General features: G+C 39.8%; 1 protein-coding gene across 8 annotated transcripts in view; it reads right to left on the reverse strand.

Annotated features, from left to right (window-relative positions):
- LOC115119800 (calcium-activated potassium channel subunit alpha-1a-like) overlaps positions 1–22,233 on the reverse strand; it is a 238,410-nt gene that overhangs the window by 70,474 nt on the left and 145,703 nt on the right. For 6 of the 8 annotated variants that reach the window (XM_065002679.1, XM_065002677.1, XM_065002680.1 and 3 more), the window contains exons 7-17: positions 19,676–19,751; positions 17,216–17,386; positions 15,017–15,108; positions 10,960–11,070; positions 9,748–9,853; positions 8,412–8,494; positions 6,440–6,509; positions 5,993–6,148; positions 3,888–3,997; positions 3,542–3,610; positions 1,080–1,166 (exon numbers count right to left, since the gene is read on the reverse strand). In XM_065002679.1, coding sequence (XP_064858751.1) covers positions 1,080–1,166; positions 3,542–3,610; positions 3,888–3,997; positions 5,993–6,148; positions 6,440–6,509; positions 8,412–8,494; positions 9,748–9,853; positions 10,960–11,070; positions 15,017–15,108; positions 17,216–17,386; positions 19,676–19,751 — 1,131 coding nt within the window. Of the gene's footprint in view, positions 1–1,079; positions 1,167–3,541; positions 3,611–3,887; positions 3,998–5,992; positions 6,149–6,439; positions 6,510–8,411; positions 8,495–9,747; positions 9,854–10,959; positions 11,071–14,837; positions 14,930–15,016; positions 15,109–17,215; positions 17,387–19,675; positions 19,752–22,233 lie in introns of all 8 variants that reach the window. The other 2 variants (XM_065002678.1, XM_065002684.1) reach the window with 1 other exon arrangement.

A 22,233-nucleotide genomic window follows, 5' to 3' on the forward strand; every position in this document is an offset into this window, starting at 1 on the left:
CCATAATGACATCACAATACCCCATAATGACAAAGCAAAATAGGTTTTTAGAAATGTTTGATATGTGTAAAAAAAAAAATGGAAATATCACATTTACATAAGTATTCGAGTCTTCTTGGGTATGACACTACAAGCTTGGCACACCTGTATTTGCGGAGTTTTTCCCATTGTTCTCCGCAGATCCTCTCAAGTTCTGTCAGGTTGGACTGGAACTTTGCTGCACAGCTATTTTCAGGTCTCTCCAGAGATGTTCGATTGGGTTCAAGTCCGGGCTCTGGCTGGGCCACTCAAGGACATTCAGAGACTTGTCCTGAAGTCACTCCTGCGTTGTTTTGGCTGTGTGCTTAGGGTCGTTGTCCTATTGGAAGGTGAACCTTCGACCTAGTCTGAGGTCCTGAGCACTCTGGAGCAGTTTTTCATCAAGGATCTCTCTGTACTTTGCTCCGTTCATCTCACCCTCAATCCTGACTCCCTGCCACTGAAAAATGTCCGTACAGTATGATGCACCACCAAGCTTCCCCGGAGGGATGGCGCCAGGTTTCCTCCAGACGTGATGCTGCCACCACCAAGCTTCCCCGGAGGAATGGCGCCAGGTTTCCTCCAGACGTGATGCTGCCACCACCAAGCTTCTCCGGAGGGATGGCGCCAGGTTTCCTCCAGACGTGACACTTGGCATTCAGGCCAAAGAGTTCGATCTTGGTTTCATCAGACTAGAGAATCGTGTTTCTCCTTTCCAAATCATGTCCAATCAATTGAATTGAACACAGGCGGAACCCAATCAAGTTAGAAACATCTCAAGGATGATCATTGGAAACAGGAAGCACCTGAGCTCAGTTTCGAGTCGCATGGCAAATCTCTGAATACTTATGTACATTTTTTGATACATTTGAAAACAAATCTAAAAACCTGTTTTTACGTTGTCATTATGGGGTATTGTGATGTCATTATGGGGTATTGCATATAGATTGCTAAGGACATTTTTTATTTAATCAATTTGAGAATAAGGCTGTAAAGTAACAAAATGTGGAAAAAAATCAAGGGGTCTGAACACTTCCCGAAGGCTCTGTACAAGTACCTACCTCTTAACTTCTTTGGCATCGCTGGCGATAAAGAACCCCAAGGTTCCTTCCTGCATCTTCACATGGTTCCCGGGGTTGATGAGAGTGCTGTTGTCAATACAAAACAAAAATAGATGGTCGTCAAGGAGGATAATCATTCTGTTACAGGCAGTTAGCATCCTAATACTCTAAACACGAGGAATGGTACACACTTGGACAAGACCACTATCTAGTATGGACAAACAGAGGATGGTGACTGTAACGTAGCTCATGAGAATCACTGTAAAACAAATGCAAATCAAAGTTGACACTGCTATTATGAAATTGACTGCATCATCCAATGGGAATTTGTAATGATGTAATGATCGATTATGATCAATATATAGAACCTCCATCTGTCAAGGATGAGAATGAACATTCAGGTAAGGTTAGGTGTCTTGGAGAGAACAACATTAGAGCTAAGGTACTGTATACTAGCCTGGTCACCCCAGACCAGTTTGAGCACAACCATACCTGTATTCTAGCCTGGTTACCCCAGAACTGTGACAAATCACATAATATGTTACATGGACTCTGTTTTAAATAATAGGGGTAGACATGATTTATGAGTGACTAACACTACATCTGCAAGGTCCCTGTCCCTCAGTCAAGTATTGAATTTCATTGTATTGAATTGAAGGACAGATTCAACCACAAATACCAGGGAGCTTTCGAATGCCTCATAAAGAAGGGCAGTGATTGGTAGATGGGTCACAATAACAAATCACACATTGAATATCTCTTTAAGCATGGTCAAGTTAATAATGATGTTGCGGATGATGTATTAAACCACCCAGATGCATCAAAGATGCAGGCGTCCTTCTGAACTGAGCTGCAGGACAGGAAGGAAACTGCTCAGGGATTTCACCATGAGGCCATTGGTCATTTTAAAAACAGCTACAGAGTTCAATGTCTGTAATGGGAGAAAACTGGGGATGGATCAACAACATTGTAGTGACTCCACAAAAATGACAGAGTGAAAAGAAGAATACAAATATACAGAATAAAAATATTCCCAAACATGCAACAAGGTACTAAATAATAAGTAATACTGCAACAACAACAAACATCACAGCAAAGGAATATACTTTTTTTGGCCTAAATACAAAGCCTTATATTTGGGGCGATTCCAACACAGGGGCCTCTCGAGTGCTGCAGCGGTCAGAGCCACTGCATCATAGTGCTAGAGGCATTACTACAGATGCGGGTTCTATCCCGGGCTGTGTAGCAGCCGGCCGTGACCGGGAGACCCATGAGGACGGTGCACAATTGGCCCATTATCATCTGGGTTTGGCCAGCCGGGATGTCCTTATCTCATCGCTCTCTAGCGACTCCTGTGGCGGGCTGGGCGTACGCACGCCGACACAGTTGCCAGTTGGACAGTATTTCATCTGACACATTGGTGTGGTTGGTTACGCGAGCAGTGTGTCAAGAAGCAATGCGGCTTGGTCATGTCGTGTTTCGGAGGACGCATGGCTCTTGACCTTCGTCTCTCCCGAGTCCGTACGGGAGTTGCAATGATGGGCCAAGACTGTAAGTGCCAATTGGGGAGAAAAAAGTACTAAAAAACAACAACCACACATCACTGTGTAACTGCCTCCTTATTTTCAAGCATGGTGGTGGCTGCATCATGTTATGGGTATGCTTGACATCATCAATACTGGGGAGTTTTTCAGGATAAAAAGCAAGGGGATGGAGCTAAGCACAGGCAAAATCCTAGATGAAAACCTGCTTCAGTCTGCTTTATACCAGTCACTGGGAGAGGATTTCCGCTTTCAGCAGGACAATAACCTACAACACAAGGCCAATCCTACACTGGAGTTGCTTACCAAGAAGACAGTGAATGTTCCTGAGTGGCCAAGTTAAAGTTTTGACTTAAATCTGCTTGATTTATATGTATTGCAAGACTTGAAAATTGCTGTCAGGCCATGATCCCCAACATCGTGACAGAGCTTGAAGAAGTTGCAGAGTATGTTGTGAAAATTGTTCACCAAAAACATGACAATTAAACACATTTTAATACCACTTTGTAACACAATAAAATGTGAATCCAATGGGTCTGAATACTTTTGCAAGGCACTGTATGTGTCATGCATGGCTGTGGGTCTGTTTGGAAAGAGAGTAGCAGCATTGTGACATTATGACAGAAACATTCTGTCATAATGTCACAAATGTTAACATTTGGCAAATGGATAACCTGTGTAGCGCCGCATGTGACTTGTTCAACATGATTTTTTACGATACTATGTCTGACAAACATCAAGATGTACAATTGGCAATTTCTTCCTAGGTTCCTGCCTTTCTAGGGAGTTTTTCCTAGTCACCGTGCTTCTACATCTGCAATGCTTGCTGTTTGGTGGTTTTAGGCTGGGTTTCTGTACAGCACTTTATGACATCAGCGGATGTAAAAAAGGCTTTATAAATACATTTGATTTGAACTGTACCTGCTTTCCCGTATATCAGACTTGTACTCGATAGCGATCAGTAGCAGCTTTAGCTTCACATAGCAGAGTCTGGAGAGGAGCATTCAAAAACATCAATATTATTAAACAATCAATGTGACAGAGAGAGAGAGAGAGAGGGAGAGAGAGAGAGAGAGAGAGAGAGAGAGAGAGAGAGAGAGAGAGAGAGAGAGAGGAATGTCGAGGGAACGAGGGAACGATGGAGAGAGAGAGACCGGTAGAGAGAGAATGAAAGTTGAAGAGAGAGAGAAAGAAAGAGAGAGGTGGGTGATGGTGATTTGAATATAATTGATATAGTAGGTACTTCAGAAAACAGTATCATACTTACTCACAAATGGTGGGGAAGGATAAGCCCACAAAGGCACTAGACAGGTACTCAGTATACATTTCATTGGCTACTCCTTCCAGATAATACTTCTGCCACGTGTCCTCTTCAATCTGAAACAATAACGGATAAAACACGGCTTGCAAAGGTGCAGTATATTATCAAGAACATATTTTATTTACCTCGCACAAAAAGTTAACCAAAGTGACCATAAAGCAAATAACCCTGTAAGTGTATGTACATCACCGGTGTTGTCTTAAATATAAAACAAGTATTCTGAAATTACAAATACAGTCAGAATATGGAATAGTCTGTACAGTTGTGGCCAAAAGTTTTGAGAATGACACAAATATTAATTTCCACAAAGATTGCTGCTTCAATGTCTTTAGACATTTTTTTGTCAGATGTTACTATGGATACTGACGTATAATTACAAGCATTTCATACGCGTCAAAGGCTTTTATTGACAATTACATGAAGTTGACGCAAAGAGTCAATATTTGCAGTGTTGACCCTTCTTTTTCATGACCTCTGCAATCCACCCTGGCATGCTGTCAATTAATTTCTGGGCCACATCCTGACTGATGGCAGCCCCATTCTTGCATAATCAATGCTTGGAGTTTGTCAGAATTTGTGGGGTTTTGTTTGTCCACCCACCCCTTGAGGATTGACCACAAGTTCTCAATGGGATTAAGGTCTGGGGAGTTTCCTGGCCATGGACCCCAAATATTGATGTTTTGTTCCCCAAGCAACTTAGTTATCACTTTTGCCTTATGGCAAGGTTATCCATCATGCTCCATCATGCTCCATCATGCAGGAAAATGCATTTTTCTTCACTAAACTGTTCCTGGATGGTTGGGAGAAGATGCTCTCAGAGGATGTGTTGGTACAATTCTTTATTCGTGGCTGTGTACTGAGGCAAAATTGTGAGTGAGCCCACTCCCTTGGCTGAGAAGCAACACCACACATGAATGGACTCAAGGTGCTTTACTGTTGGCATGACAACGGACTGATGGTAGCGCTCACCTTGTCTTCTCCGGACAAGCTTTTTTCCGGATGCCCCAAACAATCGGAAAGGGGATTCATCAGAGAAAATGACTTTGCCCCAGTCCTCAGCAGTCCCTGTACCTTTTGCAGAATATCAGTCTGTCCCTGATGTTTTTCCTGGAGAGAAGTGGCTTCCTTGCTGCCCTTCTTGACACCAGGCCATCCTCCAAAAGTCTTTGCCTTACTGTGCATGCAGATGCACTCACACCTGCCTGCTGCCATTCCTGAGCAAGTTCTGTACTGGTGCTGCCCCGATCCCCAGCTGAATCAACTTTAGGAGACGGTCCTGGCACTTGCTGGACTTCGTTGGGCGCCCTGAAGTCTTCTTCACAACAATTTAACCGCTCTCCTTGAAGTTCTTGATGATCCGATAAATGGTTGATTTAGGTGCAATCTTACTGGCAGCAATATCCTTGCCTGTGAAGCCCTTTTTGTGCAAAGCAATGATGACGGCACGCGTTTCCTTGCAAGTAATCATGGTTGACAGAGGAAGAACAATGATTCCAAGCACCACCCTCCTTTTGAAGCTTCCAGTCTGTTTTTCAAACTCAATCAGCATGACAGAGTGATATCCAGCCTTGTCCTCGTCAACACTCAGACCTGTGTTAACGAGAAAATCACTGACACGATATCAGCTGGTCCTATTGTGGCAGGGCTGAAATGCAGTGGAAATGTTTTTGGGGGGATTCAGTTCATTTGCATGGCAAATAGGGACTTTGAAATTAATTGCAATTCATCTGATCACCCTTCATAACATTCTGGAGTGTATGCAAATTGCCATCATACAAACTGAGGCAGTAGACTTTGTGAAAATTAATACTTGTGTCATTCTCAAAACTTTTGGCCACGACTATATATTTAAAATAGTCTGAATATTCCCTTCATTAGTCTTTACTAGGACCCAGGCACCTACAGACAAAGTGTGATCAAAGGATGAAGAACAATGCTATACAAAAGCCTGTGGACAAGTGGAATAATCTCCAGCTCTTCCTGGTCATTCGAAATGGATTTGAACCAACGACCTAAGGATTACAGTCTGTTCAGGTCTCCCCAACAGGTACCTTGATAAAGGACCTCATGGAGAAGAGGTTGGCCAGCATGGTGGAGAGGCCCTGAGCCAGACAACTCTGTGCGATGAAGCCAAGCTTCAGCTCAGCAAGGCAAATGGCATCGTCACCCTCCTTCCAGTTCCAACTGGGAATGTTCAAAAGGTGGGCCTGGGGACACGCAGGAAACATGCAGAGAGATTAGGGTTCCAAAATGTCGGTAAGTGTCCCAAAATTTCCAGGCTTTGTAGCATTCCTGCTTGGAGGATTCCGAATGTCCTCTTAATCCATTATGATTCCCGGGAATCTGGAAAAACCTGGCAATTTTATGAAAGTTACAACCCTAAAATATATAATTGAGGTGCAGGAAGAATATCAGTAGAGAACTCATGTTCTCAGCCTGCCTCCGCTGGAGTTCAATGACACATTGTAACAACTCTGATGGGGTTGTACTGCACACACCTTGTTGTGGTACTGCAACATCTGGGTAATGATTCTGATCTTCGGGTGGTAGTTCTTGATGGATATCACCCTGAGGTAATGTTAGAAGAAACAATGTAAGAACCCGTCTACAGGATCTTGGACTCAGTAGTAACACCGTTTTCTTACTCAGGGAACTTGAGAGTTGACATTGGCATATTGTATGGCAGTCAATTATAACAGTCAATTGTTTTTGGTACATTATCTATTATCAATGCATTACTCCAGAATACATACAGTTGAAGTTGGACATTTACATACACTTAAGTTGGAGTCATTAAAACTCATTTTTTCAACCACTCCACAAACTTCTTGTTAAACAAACTATGGTTTTGGCAAGTTGGTTAGGACATATACTTTGTGCATGACATAAGTCATTTTTCCAGCAATTGTTTACAGACAGATTATTTCACTTATAATTCAATGTATCACAATTCCAGTGGGTCAGAAGTTTACATACACTAAGTTGACTGTGCCTTTAAATAGCTTTGGAAAATTCCAGAAAATTATGTCATGGCTTTAGAAGCTGCTGTTAGGCTAATTGACATCATTTGAGTCAATTAGAGGTGGACTTGTGGATGTATTTCAAGGCCTACCTTCAAACTCAGTGCCTCTTTGCTTGAAATCATGGGAAAATCAAAAGAAATAAGCCAAGACCTCAGAAAAATTGTAGACCTCCACAAGTCTGGTTCATCCTTGGGAGCAATTTCCAAATGCCTGAAGGTACCACGTTCATCTGTACAAACAATAGTACACAAGTATAAACACCATGGGACCATGTAGCCTTCATGCCGCTCAGGAAGGAGACGTGTTCTGTCTCCCAGAGAGACATTGCAAATCAATCCCAGAACAACAGCAAAGGACCTTGTGAAGATGCTGGAGAAAACTGGTACAAATGTATCTATATCCACAATAAAATGAGTCCTATGTCGACATAACCTGAAAGGCCACTCAGTAAGGAAGAACCCACTGCTCCAAAACCGCCATTAAAAAGCCAGACTATGGTTGCACATGGGGACAAAGATGGTACTTTTTCGAGAAATGTCCCCTGGTCTGATGAAACAAAAATAGAACTGTTTGGCCAAAATGAACATTGTTATGTTTGGAGGAAAAAGGGGTAGGCTTGCAAGCCGAAGAACACCATCCCAACCGTGAAGCACGGGGGTGGCAGCATCATGTTGTGTGGGTGGTTTGCTGCAGGAGGGACTGGTGCACTTCACAAAATAGATGGCGTCATGAGGAAGGAACATTACGTGGATATATTGAAGCAACATCTCAAAACATCAGTCAGGAAGTTAAAGCTTGGTCGCAAATGTGTCTTCAAAATGGACAATGACCCCAAGCATACGTCAAAATGGCTTAAGGCTTAAGGACAACAAAGGCAAGGTATTGGAGTGGCCATCACAAAGCCCTGACCTCAATCCTATAGAAAAAGCGTGTACCAGCAAGGAGGCCTACAAAACCTGACTCAGTTACACCAGCTCTGTCAGGAGCTTCCCCAACTTATTGTGGGAAGCTTGTGGAAGGCTCCCGAAACGTTTGACCCAAGTTGAACAATTTAAAGGCAATGCTACCAAATACTAATTGAGTGTATGTAAACTTCTGACCCACTGGGAATGCGATGAAATAAATAACAGCTGAAATAAATAATTCTCTCTACTATTATTCTGACATTTCACATTCTTAAAATAAAGTGGTGATCCTAACTGACCTAAGACGGGGGGATATTTACTAGGATTAAATGTCAGGAATTGTGGAAAACTGAGTTTAAATGTATTTGGCTAAGGTGTATGTAAACTTCCGACTTCAACTGTATTCACATGCTTTCAAGTGTAATGTTTGTCCTCTAGTCATGTTTCAATGGGATAGTAAATGTAATATGTTTTGTAAATCAACAATATCTTTGCAAGGTATATTTGTACAACACAATAGGTTGATAACGTTGTATCTGTACCTCATGATGTTGGAAGCATCCTCAGCATCAGGGTCTGCACAGTATTTATTAGCTAGGATCAAACAGGCATCTGCTGACTCTATCTGAGGGATGACAGAAGACTAGATAAGACCTGACTATCTGAGGGATGACAGAGAGACTAAGTAAGACCTGACTATCTGAGGGATGACAGAAGACTAGATAAGACCTGACTATCTGAGGGATGACAGAGAGACTAGATAAGACCTGACTATCTGAGGGATGACAGAGAGACTAAGTAAGACCTGACTATCTGAAGGATGACAGAGAGACTAGATAAGACCTGACTATCTGAGGGATGACAGAGAGACTAGATCAAACCTGACTATCTGAGGGATGACAGAGAGACTAGATAGGACCTGACTATCTGAGGGATGACAGAGAAACTAAGTAAGACCTGACTATCTGAGGGATGACAGAGAACTAGATTAAGAACTGAATAGATCTGAGGGATGACAGAGAGACTAGATTAAGAACTGAATAGATCTGAGGGATGACAGAGAGATTAAGAACTGAACAGATCTGAGGGATGACAGAGAGATTAAGAACTGAATAGATCTGAGGGATGACAGAGAGATTACGAACTGAATAGATTTGAGGGATGACAGAGAGATTAAGAACTGAATAGATCTGAGGGATGACAGAGAGACTATATTAAGAACTGAATAGATCTGAGGGATGACAGAGAGACTAGATTAAGAACTGAATAGATCTGAGGGATGACAGAGAGACTAGATTAAGAACTGAATCTATCTGAGGGATGACAGAGAAACTAGTTTAAGAACAGATTCTATACAGACAGAATCTGAGTCCCAAATGGCATCCAATGGGCCATAAGGCTCAGGACATTAGACAGATACCAATCGCCCTGGTGCTCCCTCTAAAGACACCACAGCAGAATCAAAGAGATCACAACTACATTCATTCAGAGCTATGAACAGTAGCTATCATACGTCACAGAGTGTTCATTTCTGACTTCTAACCAAGAAGTATGTTCCTGTCGTATCTAGCCTATTTATTTACCCTTTATCAATCTCAATGATTTACCTGGCTGTGTCAACGAATGTTTGAAAGTAAAACTTTTTTTTTATATATAAAGGTAACCGATTTGTAACTCTTTATAAAGGTAACATTATTGTAACTCTTCATAAACGTGACCGTATTGTAAGAGTGACCAAATTGACTTATACGATAAGGACCTGGTATAGTTCTTGAAGAGTTGGTTGGAGATGCACTGTTGAGGCCGTTTTGCCCCTGCTATAGCAGCTGTAAGGAACGAGTCAGGTAGGTTCATACATCATTGAAACAGGCCAGTTACCTTGACTCTGGCCAGGTCGTGTGGGTTGAGAACAGATCCCTGGTAGAACTCCACCTGGGTGAAGTGCCGCTTGAACAAGGCTTCCAGCTCAAGATTAGGGGAAATACTGGGATAGAAAGTAGAGTGTGTTAATGTTAACCGAGGCTTCCAGCTCAAGATTAGGGGAAATACTGGGACAGAAAGTAGAGTGTGTTAATGTTAACCGAGGCTTCCAGCTCAAGATTAGGGGAAATACTGGGACAGAAAGTAGAGTGTGTTAATGTTAACCGAGGCTTCCAGCTCAAGATTAGGGGAAATACTGGGATAGAAAGTAGAGTGTGTTAATGTTAACCGAGGCTTCCAGCTCAAGATTAGGGGAAATACTGGGATAGAAAGTAGAGTGTGTTAATGTTAACCGAGGCTTCCAGCTCAAGATTAGGGGAAATACTGGGATAGAAAGTAGAGTGTGTTAATGTTAACCGAGGCTTCCAGCTCAAGATTAGGGGAAATACTGGGATAGAAAGTAGAGTGTGTTAATGTTAACCGAGGCTTCCCGCTCAAGATTAGGGGAAATACTGGGACAGAAAGTAGAGTGTGTTAATGTTAACCGAGGCTTCCCGCTCAAGATTAGGGGAAATACTGGGATAGAAAGTAGAGTGTGTTAATGTTAACCGAGGCTTCCCGCTCAAGATTAGGGGAAATACTGGGACAGAAAGTAGAGTGTGTTAATGTTAACCGAGGCTTCCAGCTCAAGATTAGGTTGTGTACTGAGAAAGACAGGACACTTGTGTTAATGTTAGGGCTCTGAGTGAGGTCTCCTCCTCAGCAAGTCAAATTGCAATTCATTGTGTAGTAGGGTCATTTATTCTAATGATGCAATGGGTGGGCTATACCAAACGGTTTCCACGGTTTCCATGGATCTCGGTGCTTATCAGGATATAGTCATTGTAGAGTCTGAGTATTCCAAAACAAGGAAAGGTGGTAGCAGCTCCCAAAAGGTTGTTGGGGTCAATTTTGGGAGCTGCTATCACCTTTCCTTCTCTGAAACACTCAGTATTGTTATGAGTCTTGGGGCCATTTTCCCAGACTCAGATTAAACCCATAGTCCTGGAATAAAACACACTTTCAATGGACTTTCAATTGGTTTTTATGGTTTTTAGTCCAAGACTAGGTTTAATCTGGGTCCGGGAAACTGGCCCGTAAAAGTGTAAGGAAAAAACATGGTACACTTACTTATGGAGAAAAACAATTTCTACATTGACATCATCCCTGTCCTTGTGTAGGAAGTCTTTAAGGAAGTTGGACACACTTTCAAGGGTAATATGACCACAGACCACGATGTGCCTATAGGAAATAAGATCCAGGAATAGTCATAAGATTTGAACTATGGTTTGCTAAAAGCTGCAGCCAAAATAAAGATGTTGATAGACTGCTGACGGATGTTTCACGTTCTTTCTTGACTCTGGAAAAAAAAACAAATCATACGTTGGATCTGACAGATTTTTTAAATATTATTTTTAAAGACCTGGAAAAGTCGGTTTCCGTGTAGACAACACACACAGCCAGCCTACTGTTTATTACCAAACAACACATCATTCTCCCTGACTTCTACGGTACATGTTCTTTGATGAACAATAGTCCATTGTTATGTGAACAGTTGACAGTACTAAAGCCCTTTAGACTGTACAGTCCGTCCTATGTAAGGCCTGAAGGACAGGTCAAGAGCAGAGAGCATTCTGGCTTCCCACTAACAGATTAAAAATAATGACAATTTCCATTGTTGGAGATTACGATGTGATTGCTACATTCTACAATCCAGAAAAGAGCTTATCTTTAGCAAGATTCATGTTGTCTCCACGGGGGGGTAACTTTCCATCAGACAGTATCCCTGCTACAGGATAGTACCCGCAGGATTGTGAGATAAACTCTTCATTGTGAGATAAAACTCAGAATGGGGTTAAGAAGGGCATTTCTTTAAGCTGTTATTGCAATGATCAGTTCCATCACATATTGTACCAAACTTATTGGTTTGAAGATTTACAGTGGGGCAAAAAAGTATTTAGTCAGCCACCAATTGTGCAAGTTCTCCCACTTAAAAAGATGAGAGAGGCCTGTAATTTTCATCGCAGGTACACTATGACAGACAAAATTAGAAAAAAAAATCCAGAAAATCACATTGTAGGATTTTTTATGAATTTATTTGCAAATTATGGTGGAACATAAGTATTTGGTTAATAACAAAAGTTTATCTCAATACTTTGTAACATTCCCTTTGTTGGCAATGACAAAGGTCAAACGTTTTCTGTAAGTCTTCACAAGGTTTTCACACACTGTTGCTGGTATTTTGGCCCATTCCTCCATGCAGATCTCCTCTAGAGCAGTGATGTTTTGAGGCTGTTGCTGGGCAACACGGACTTTCAACTCCCTCCAAAGATTTTCTATGGGGTTGAGATCTGGAGACTGGCTAGGCCACTCCAGGACCTTGAAATGCTTCTTACGAAGCCACTCCTTCGTTGCCCGGGCGGTGTGTTTGGGATCATTGCCATGCTGAAAGACCCAGCCACGTTTCATCTTCAATGCCCTTGCTGAAGGAAGGAGGTTTTCACTCAAAATCTCACGATACATGGCCCCATTCATTATTTTCTTTACACGGATCAGTCGTCCTGGTCCCTTTGCAGAAAAACAGCCCCCAAAGCATGATGTTTCCACCCCCATGCTTCACAGTAGGTATGGTGTTCTTTGGATGCAACTCAGCATTCTTTGTCCTCCAAACACGACGAGTTGAGTTTTTACCAAAAAGTTATATTTTGGTTTCATCTGACCATATGACATTCTCCCAATCTTCTTCTGGATCATCCAAATGCTCTCTAGCAAACTTCAGACGGGCCTGGACATGTACTGGCTTAAGCAGGGGGACACGTCTGGCACTGCAGGATTTGAGTCCCTGTCGGCGTAGTGTGTTACTGATGGTAGGCTTTGTTACTTTGGTCCCAGCTCTCTGCAGGTCATTTACTAGGTCCCCCCGTGTGGTTCTGGGAGTTTTGCTCACCGTTCTTGTGATCATTTTGACCCCACGGGGTGAGATCTTGCGTGGAGCCCCAGAGCGAGGGAGATTATCAGTGGTCTTGTATGTCTTCCATTTCCTAATAATTGCCCCCATAGTTGATTTCTTCAAACCAAGCTGCTTACCTATTGCAGATTCAGTCTTAACCCAGCCTGGTGCAGGTCTACAATTTTGTTTCTGGTGTACTTTGACAGCTCTTTAGTCTTGGCCATAGTGGAGTTTGGAGTGTGACTGTTTGAGGTTGTGGACAGGTGTCTTTTATACTGATAACAAGTTCAAACAGGTGCCTTTAATACAGGTAACGAGTGGAGGACAGAGGAGCCTCTTAAAAAAGAAGTTACAGGTCTGTGAGAGCCAGATATCTTGCTTGTTTGTAGGTGACCAAATACTTATTTTCCACCATAATTTGCAAATAAATTCATTAAAAATCCTACAATGTGATTTTCTGGATTTTTACTTTTCCTAATTTTGTCTGTCATAGTTGAAGTGTACCTATGATGAAAATTACAGGCCTCTCATCTTTTTAAGTGGGAGAACTTGCACAATTGGTGGCCGACTAAATACTTTTTTGCCCCACTGTAGATGTATACTAGTAATGTATACTAACAACTTCTCACATACCTGCACATGATTTCGAAATAAATCGAACATTGTGTATCTTATTACATTTCTTATTTATCATATTGTATCTTGTTTACATTATAGAATTGGGTCTTTATGTGAATATTACAGATAAATTCTATTCATATTTGTATATGAAAAGGTATGAAAAAAGGGAATATACTAGGACAGTAGGACTGAGAGATAAGAATACGAATCACATGAAACAGAAATGCACATCCTTCAGAATGCAGAAGAAAGGAGAAGAGAATAAATTACCATATCAGACGCTGGCTATAGAGACTTGACTAAAAAATATATATAAATTACCATATCAGACGCTGGCTGAAGAGACTTGACTAAAAGAAAGTCCCAAAAAATTATCCACAACAAATTAAACAACAAAAAAATGGTAAAAACGAGCCAAGAGAAGTTTGTTCAGAGGGATGAGGCAGTAGGGATGAATCCTACTGTACTTTGAGATACACATATTATAACTTGAATTTCTGCATATAATCATTCATTGATTGATGTCAATGGGAGATTTGCATGGAAATTTGAGTTATGAGCACACATCTCAAGGTAGTATTTGGTCCCTTAGGTTGTAGGTCTGACTGCAGATTAAGGCCAGGAATGTAGCAGGGCTTAGAAAATCAAATGAACTGGTGGAACCACACAAAAAAACAAGGAAATAAAAGTAAACTGGAAGCAAGCGAGGAACATGCAAGAAAAGAATGTGGACATGAAAAAGACACAAAAAAGGTAGACCACTTCATTAACGTTCATTTGAAATCATCTGGGAATAAATTAGATTTAGATTAGCTGATTATTTAACTAAAGGTTAGTCCCGTTTTGTAAATCTGTTTCCTAGGACACTTAATTAAGACACCATTCATTATAAATGGTGAAGTATTTTCAATGACATCATCTCTGCCATTAGATAGATAGAGCATATAATGTTAAAAATTCAATATATTCATGAATTTAGAAATGCTATATAAAATGACTACAACTCCAGTTGGAATCAGTCCTGACTTTATGTGCCCCCTCCCAAAAAAATTAAAAATAATATGTGCATTGTGGTGGGTGGTAAGATGCATGGTAAGACCGGTAAATACAAAACACAGACACAAACATGTATTCTAGTAAACAAATGAGTAAAACGTTCAAGCATATAGCAAATAATGCTTTTGACACGATGACGGCTAGCACACGAATACCGGTACAAAACAACAGCATAAGCTTTTCATGGCCAAACTCTCCAGTCACCTGTGTGACTTAAAAATATATATATTTTTAAAAGGTCTAAACTTTTCAATATAAAACATTTTAGAATAATTTACTGGTACTCCTCTTTAGGAGAGGGGGGGGGGGGCAATTTGAGAAGTCACACCAAAACCACACCTTTTACAATCATTTTGTTTGTTTGTTTATTTGTTTGACTTACTTTCTGCCTCGGGTCGAGTTATAACTCCCTCCGTATTTCTTCCGATTAAGGATGAGAGCAGCAATTTCTGGCACGTAGCGAGCAAACATGGCCTACATGCATGGAACAGAGAAAGAAAAGGGCATGCAGAGGACGATTCTACTGCGGCAGAGGCAGTAGAGCCTCCCGGTAATACTTACTTTCTCCCATTAACAGCACTATAGGAACCACCATATTTCTTGCGGTTTCCTATTAACTCTATGATTTCAGGGACGTAGCTCGCAAACATGGCCTAAGGAGAAGATAGGAGACAGAAGAAGAGACTAAAACAAAGATAGGCAAAGAGAGAGAGAGAGAGCAGGGCGTCTATTTTTGCTTCAAATATATCCGTAAAATCTGAAAATTCGAGAAAAAAAATGTATGAAAAAAGAATAGAATAGAAAATTTGCACAAAAAGAAATTGTTAATTTCTCTCGATACAATTAGTTGACGGATAGAACAAGTCAGATTACTACATTATAGTAAAAGTTAGAACAAAATCTTAAATTATGTAAATGTTATCATATTCAGATTCTAGGGGGATAAAAGTATGATAAGCAATGAAGAAGAAAAAAATGTCAGGAAATTTAACTTAACTTTTTCTTAAGCTTTTACGGATATTTAGTTAGGAAAAAAAGCAGGAAAATGACACAGTTGACACTGTACGCCAATCTGTTATTGAAAAAGTTTTCAGGTAATAAAAAGGATGGGAAAAAACCTTATATGCCATGTTTTGTCCAACAAACACTTATGCCAGGTTGATTTGAATAGCACAGCCTCTACCGTAACATATCTGCACATTTAAATTAGCTGAAAAATGTGTTTATCCAATAGATTTGAGGCCTTTATGCTTAAATTTGACTTGTAATATAATGTATAAACTTACAGTATATACAAAGTGTACATAACTGACTTACAGTATTGTATACATGTATATAAACTATATAATATAACTTACATAAATGTAACTAAACTTGGGTAAAAGAGTGATTGGTACTGATAATACTCTGAACTACTGTAGTAGTACTGGCACTGATAATACTCTGAACTACTGTAGTAGTACTGTCCTACTGTCTGAACTAACTACTGTAGTAATACTGTCCTACTGTCTGAACTGACTACTGTAGTAGTACTGTCCTACTGTCTGAACTAACTACTGTAGTAGTACTGTCCTACTGTCTGAACTGACTACTGTAGTAGTACTGTCCTACTGTCTGAACTGACTACTGTAGTAGTACTGTCCTACTGTCTGAACTGACTACTGTAGTAGTACTGTCCTACTGTCTGAACTGACTACTGTAGTAGTACTGTCCTACTGTCTGAACTGACTACTGTAGTAGTACTGTCCTACTGTCTGAACTGACTACTGTAGTAGTACTGTCCTACTGTCTGAACTGACTACTGTAGTAGTACTGTCCTACTGTCTGAACTGACTACTGTAGTAGTACTGTCCTACTGTCTGAACTGACTACTGTAGTAGTACTGTCCTACTGTCTGAACTGTCTACTGTAATACTGTCCTACTGTCTGAACTGACTACTATAGTACTGTACTACTCTCTGAACTGACTACTGTAATACTGTACTACTACCTGAAATAACTACTGTAGTACTGTCTGAACTGACTACTGTAGTAGTACTGTACTACTGTCTGAACTAAGCCTTCTTCCATTGTTATCCATAAATAGAAATAATCAAGTCAAATCAACATAATAGTTTTGGGTGCATCATGCTAAGTGTCTGCTGTGTGTAACTGGTCTAAACTGATGTGTCATGTTGACCATCCCGCTGGTCTATAGATCACTCCTTTCACTGTGTTTGTTGGAATTTGGGGAGGGGACCTCAAGCATTGAGTGATCTGAAATCACACATTACTTTAGTTTACAGTGGAAATTATTTAAAAAACCAATCTTATTCGGTTTGAACCATATAGCAATTCAGTATATACTCAGAAATAAAACTATACAAAATATAATAATACATGTAAATGTGTATACCTTCAAGTACAATTAGTATTTAATAAGTACTATAGGCGTATTATACTCACAAATATAATGAACTTGACAATAATAAACAACGATGGGTAACTCAGCCACGAAAAAACATCAACTACAAGACAACAATAGAGCTTTGATTTTCAACAGGCTTTTTGAAGTGCGGAGACTTCCCAGCTGTTGTTAAGGACAGCGGTGGATGGGTATCGTGATGGCTGGAGGTGTGATCGTATGCATGAAGGATAGAAGTGGGTTGTTAAGGGCAGCAGTGGATGGGTATCGTGATGGCTGGAGGTGTGATCGTATGCATGAAGGATAGAAGCGGGTTAAATATAAATAAAATAAGAGAGTTTTTTTTTTTTTTTTACCAAACCACCGAGGATGAAGAACACCATGAAAAGTCGTCCCAGGGTAGTTTTGGCATACACGTCTCCATAGCCCACAGTGGACATGGTAACCATCAGTAAGTAGACACATTCCCAGTAGGAAAGTGACTGGGAATTTTGGAAGTTTTCCCAAGGATCCCCTGAGTTTTCCACCTAGAACAAAGGTCACAATACTGGATATTGAAAGAGAGGAACATACAGAGAGCCTTTGTCTTGTACTCAGTCTTGTAATTACAATTTACTAACTCACTCTCAACTCACTCATCTGATTTATTACTTACTTACTCAGTTATTTCTTAGTTACTTTGTGACTCACACCTTATCAATGATGTACTGTCTTCAGAACTGTAATAAACGTTTACATTTTCAGAAGAAATGACTATGCTACCATCTAGAGGCCCTACACATTCTAAAAACAGACTTATTCCACAGGTATAACATGCATCAAAGTACTGTAGCTATATATCTGTAGCTATATCTCTGTAGGATATCTCCGTAGGATATCTACTGTTTGTAGGATATCTCTATAGGATCTCTGTAAAATATCTCTGTAGCTATATCTCTTCAGGATATCTGTGTAGCTATATATCTGTAGCTATATCTCTGTAGGATATCTACTGTATGTAGGATATCTCTATAGGATCTCTGTAGGATATATCTGTAGCTATATCTGTGTAGGATATCTCTGTAGGATATCTCTGTAGGATATATCTGTAGGATATCTACTGTATGTAGGATATCTCTGTAGGATATCTCTGTAGGATATCTACTGTATATTTGATATCTCTATAGGATCTCTGTAAAATATCTCTGTAGCTATATCTCTGCAGGATATCTGTGTAGCTATATATCTGTAGCTATATCTCTGTAGGATATCTCTGTAGGATATCTACTGTATGTAGGATATCTCTGTAGGATATCTCTGTAGGATATCTACTGTATATTTGATATCTCTATAGGATCTCTGTAAAATATCTCTGTAGCTATATCTCTGCAGGATATCTGTGTAGCTATATATCTGTAGCTATATCTCTGTAGGATATGTCTGTAGCTATATCTCTGTAGAATGTATCTGTAGGATATCTACTGTATGTAGGATATCTCTATAGGATCTCTGTAGGATATATCTGTAGCTATATCTGTGTAGGATATCTCTGTAGGATATCTCTGTAGGATATATCTGTAGGATATCTACTGTATGTAGGATATCTCTGTAGGATATCTCTGTAGGATATCTACTGTATATATGATATCTCTAAAGGATATCTCTGTAGGATATATCTGTAGGATATCTACTGTATATATGATATCTCTAAAGGATATCTCTGTAGGATATCTCTGTAGGATATCTACTGTATGTAGGATATCGCTGTAGGATATCTCTGTAGGATATCTACTGTATGTAGAATATCTCTGTAGGATATCTACTGTATGTAGGATATCTCTGTAGGATATCTCTGTAGGATATCTACTGTATATATGATATCTCTGTAGCTATATCTCTGTAGGATATCTCTGTAGGATATCTACTGTATATATGATATCTCTGTAGGATATCTCTGTAGGATATCTGTGTAGCTATATCTCTGTAGAATATATCTGTAGGATATCTACTGTATGCATGATATTTCTGTAGGATCTCTGTAGGATATCTACTGTATGCATGATATCTCTGTAGGATCTCTGTAGGATATCTCTGTAGCTATATCTCTGTAGAATATATCTGTAGGATATCTACTGTATTTAGGATATCTCTAAAGGATATCTCTGTAGCTATATCTCTGTAGGATATCTCTGTAGCTATATCTCTGTAGGATATCTACTGTATGTATGATATCTCTGAAGGATATCTCTGTATGATATCTCTGTAGCTATATCTCTGTAGAATATATCTGTAGGATATCTACTGTATGCATGATATCTCTGTAGGATCTCTGTAGCTATATCTCTGTAGGATATCTCTGCAGGATATCTACTGTTTGTAGGATATCTCTGTAGGATATCTCTATAGCTGTATCTCTGTAGGATATGTCTGTATTCCTTTCCTGCAGGCAAATTACCAATCCTCCCTCTAGTAGTGCCATGGGTGGAATGTTATTTATATTTTTCACAATTTCCTAATTAAATAAACTTTTTTTTTTATCCTGAAAATCCAGTGTTTCTATATCAAACGGTTGTATTATATTTCAGTCTTCTGTGATGTATATAAAGTGTAATATTGGGATTCAAACTCAAAATGAAATACATTTCAACTCTATATCTGACATGGTGCAGGTGTCTTCTTTATTTAAACCATGTGTGTGAGGTGTCTACTTTTGTTTCAAAGTAGATTTGTTTGACTACCAAGAAACACTCTGTGTGACCCTGTTAGATGTGTCAGAGACTGAATATTTACAATCATATAGTTCTTCTGTTTCGCCTTTATGGTGCTGGGTAACTCACCAGATGTATGAAGCCTGCAGCTGTTAGCCATGTGCTTATGAAGATTGAACACAAGTTCACCAGTTTTATGGAATTGCTATTGAAAACAAGAGAGCCAGACAATATCAGTGAACATTGATAGTGTTGAACACCAAAATACCTGCCTTGTGAAGGTTTAAAAGAAGTGTACAGGACCCATATTTGTACAGGACCCATATTTGGTAATAAAATGTCGGTAGCATTTTAATTGACCTGTTTGTCAAAACAGTACCGTAATATAGTCATGAACATAACAAAAAGTAGTTTGGTTTCTCCAGTTGTTACTATATTCCCTTGCACTATAAGTGCCTACCGGGGATTTTGTTTAAAGAACATCCTTTGAGAAAAAGGGTGATATCTGGTGATATCTGGTTACAGAACCTCCTTTAAGATAAAGGGTGATATCTGGTTATAGAACCTCCTTTAGGATAAAGGGTGATATCTGGTGATATCTGGTTATAGAACCTCCTTTAGGATAAAGGGTGATATCTGGTGATATCTGGTTACAGAACCTCCTTTAGGATAAAGGGTGATATCTGGTGGTATCTGGTTATAGAACCTCCTTTAGGATAAAGGGTGATATCTGGTTATAGAACCTCCTTTAGGATAAAGGGTGATATCTGGTGATATCTGGTTATAGAACCTCCTTTAGGATAAAGGGTGATATCTGGTGATATCTGGTTATAGAACCTCCTTTAGGATAAAGGGTGATATCTGGTGATATCTGGTTATAGAACCTCCTTTAGGATAAAGGGTTATATCTGGTTATAGAATCTCCTTTAGGATAAAGGGTGATATCTGGTTACAGAACCTCCTTTAGGATAACGTTTGATATCTGGTTATAGAACCTCCTTTAGGATAACGTGTGATTTCTGGTGATATCTGGTTACAGAACCTCCTTTAGGATAACGTGTGATATCTGGTTACAGAACCTCCTTTAGGATAAAGGGTGATATCTGGTTATAGAACCTCCTTTAGGATAATGGGTGATATCTGGTTACAGAACCTCCTTTAGGATAATGGGTGATATCTGGTTATAGAACCTCCTTTAGGATAAGGGGTGATATCTGGTTACAGAACCTCTTTTGGGATAAAGGCTGATAGCTGGTTACAGAACCTCCTTTAGGATAACGGGTGATATCAGGTTATAGAACCTCCTTTAGGATAAGGGGTGATATCTGGTTACAGAACCTCCTTTGGGATAAAGGCTGATAGCTGGTTACACACTGAGCTGCTCAACCCACAATATTATGTAACAACAACAAAACAACAATTTTATGATGTTACAGTCTTTACTGTATAGTCCTATGGTAATGTTACAGTCTTTACTGTATAGTCCTATGGTAATGTTACAGTCTTTACTGTATATTCCCATGGTAATATTACAGTCTTTACTGTATAGTCCTATGGTAATGTTACAGTCTTTACTGTATAGTCCTATGGTAATGTTACAGTCTTTACTGTATAGTCCTACGGTAATATTACAGTCTTTACTGTATAGTCCTATGGTAATGTTACAGTCTTTACTGTATATTCCTATGGTAATGTTACAGTCTTTACTGTATAGTCCTACGGTAATATTACAGTCTTTACTGTATATTCCCATGGTAATGTTACAGTCTTTACTGTATAGTCCTATGGTAATATTACAGTCTTTACTGTATATTCCTATGGTAATATTACAGTCTTTACTGTATAGTCCTATGGTAATGTTACAGTCTTTACTGTATATTCCTATGGTAATGTTACAGTCTTTACTGTATAGTCCTATGGTAATGTTACAGTCTTTACTGTATATTCCTATGGTAATGTTACAGTCTTTACTGTATATTCCTATGGTAATGTTACAGTCTTTACTGTATATTCCTATTACAGTCTTTACTGTATAGTCCTATGGTACTATTACAGTGACTTGTCCTGTCCAGTATTAGTCTGGCCTGACCCCAGTCTTTACGGTATAGTCCTATGGTAATGTTACAGTGACTTGTCCTGTCCAGTATTAGTCTGGCCTGACCCCAGTCTTTACTGTATAGTCCTATGGTAATGTTACAGTGACTTGTCCTGTCCAGTATTAGTCTGGCCTGACCCCAGTCTTTACTGTATAGTCCTATGGTACTGTTACAGTGACTTGTCCTGTCCAGTATTAGTCTGGCCTGACCCCAGTCTTTACTGTATAGTCCTATGGTACTGTTACAGTGACTTGTCCTGTCCAGTATTAGTCTGGCCTGACCCCAGTCTTTACTGTATAGTCCTATGGTAATGTTACAGTGACTTGTCCTGTCCAGTATTAGTCTGGCCTGACCCCAGTCTTTACTGTATAGTCCTATGGTAATGTTACAGTGACTTGTCCTGTCCAGTATTAGTCTGGCCTGACCCCAGTCTTTACTGTATAGTCCTATGGTAATGTTACAGTGACTTGTCCTGTCCAGTATTAGTCTGGCCTGACCCCAGTCTTTACTGTATAGTCCTATGGTAATGTTACAGTCTTTACTGTATAGTCCTATGGTAATGTTACAGTGACTTGTCCTGTCCAGTATTAG

The sequence above is a fragment of the Oncorhynchus nerka genome, linkage group LG16 (assembly GCF_034236695.1).
Source record: "Oncorhynchus nerka isolate Pitt River linkage group LG16, Oner_Uvic_2.0, whole genome shotgun sequence".
Lineage (NCBI taxonomy): Eukaryota > Metazoa > Chordata > Actinopteri > Salmoniformes > Salmonidae > Oncorhynchus > Oncorhynchus nerka.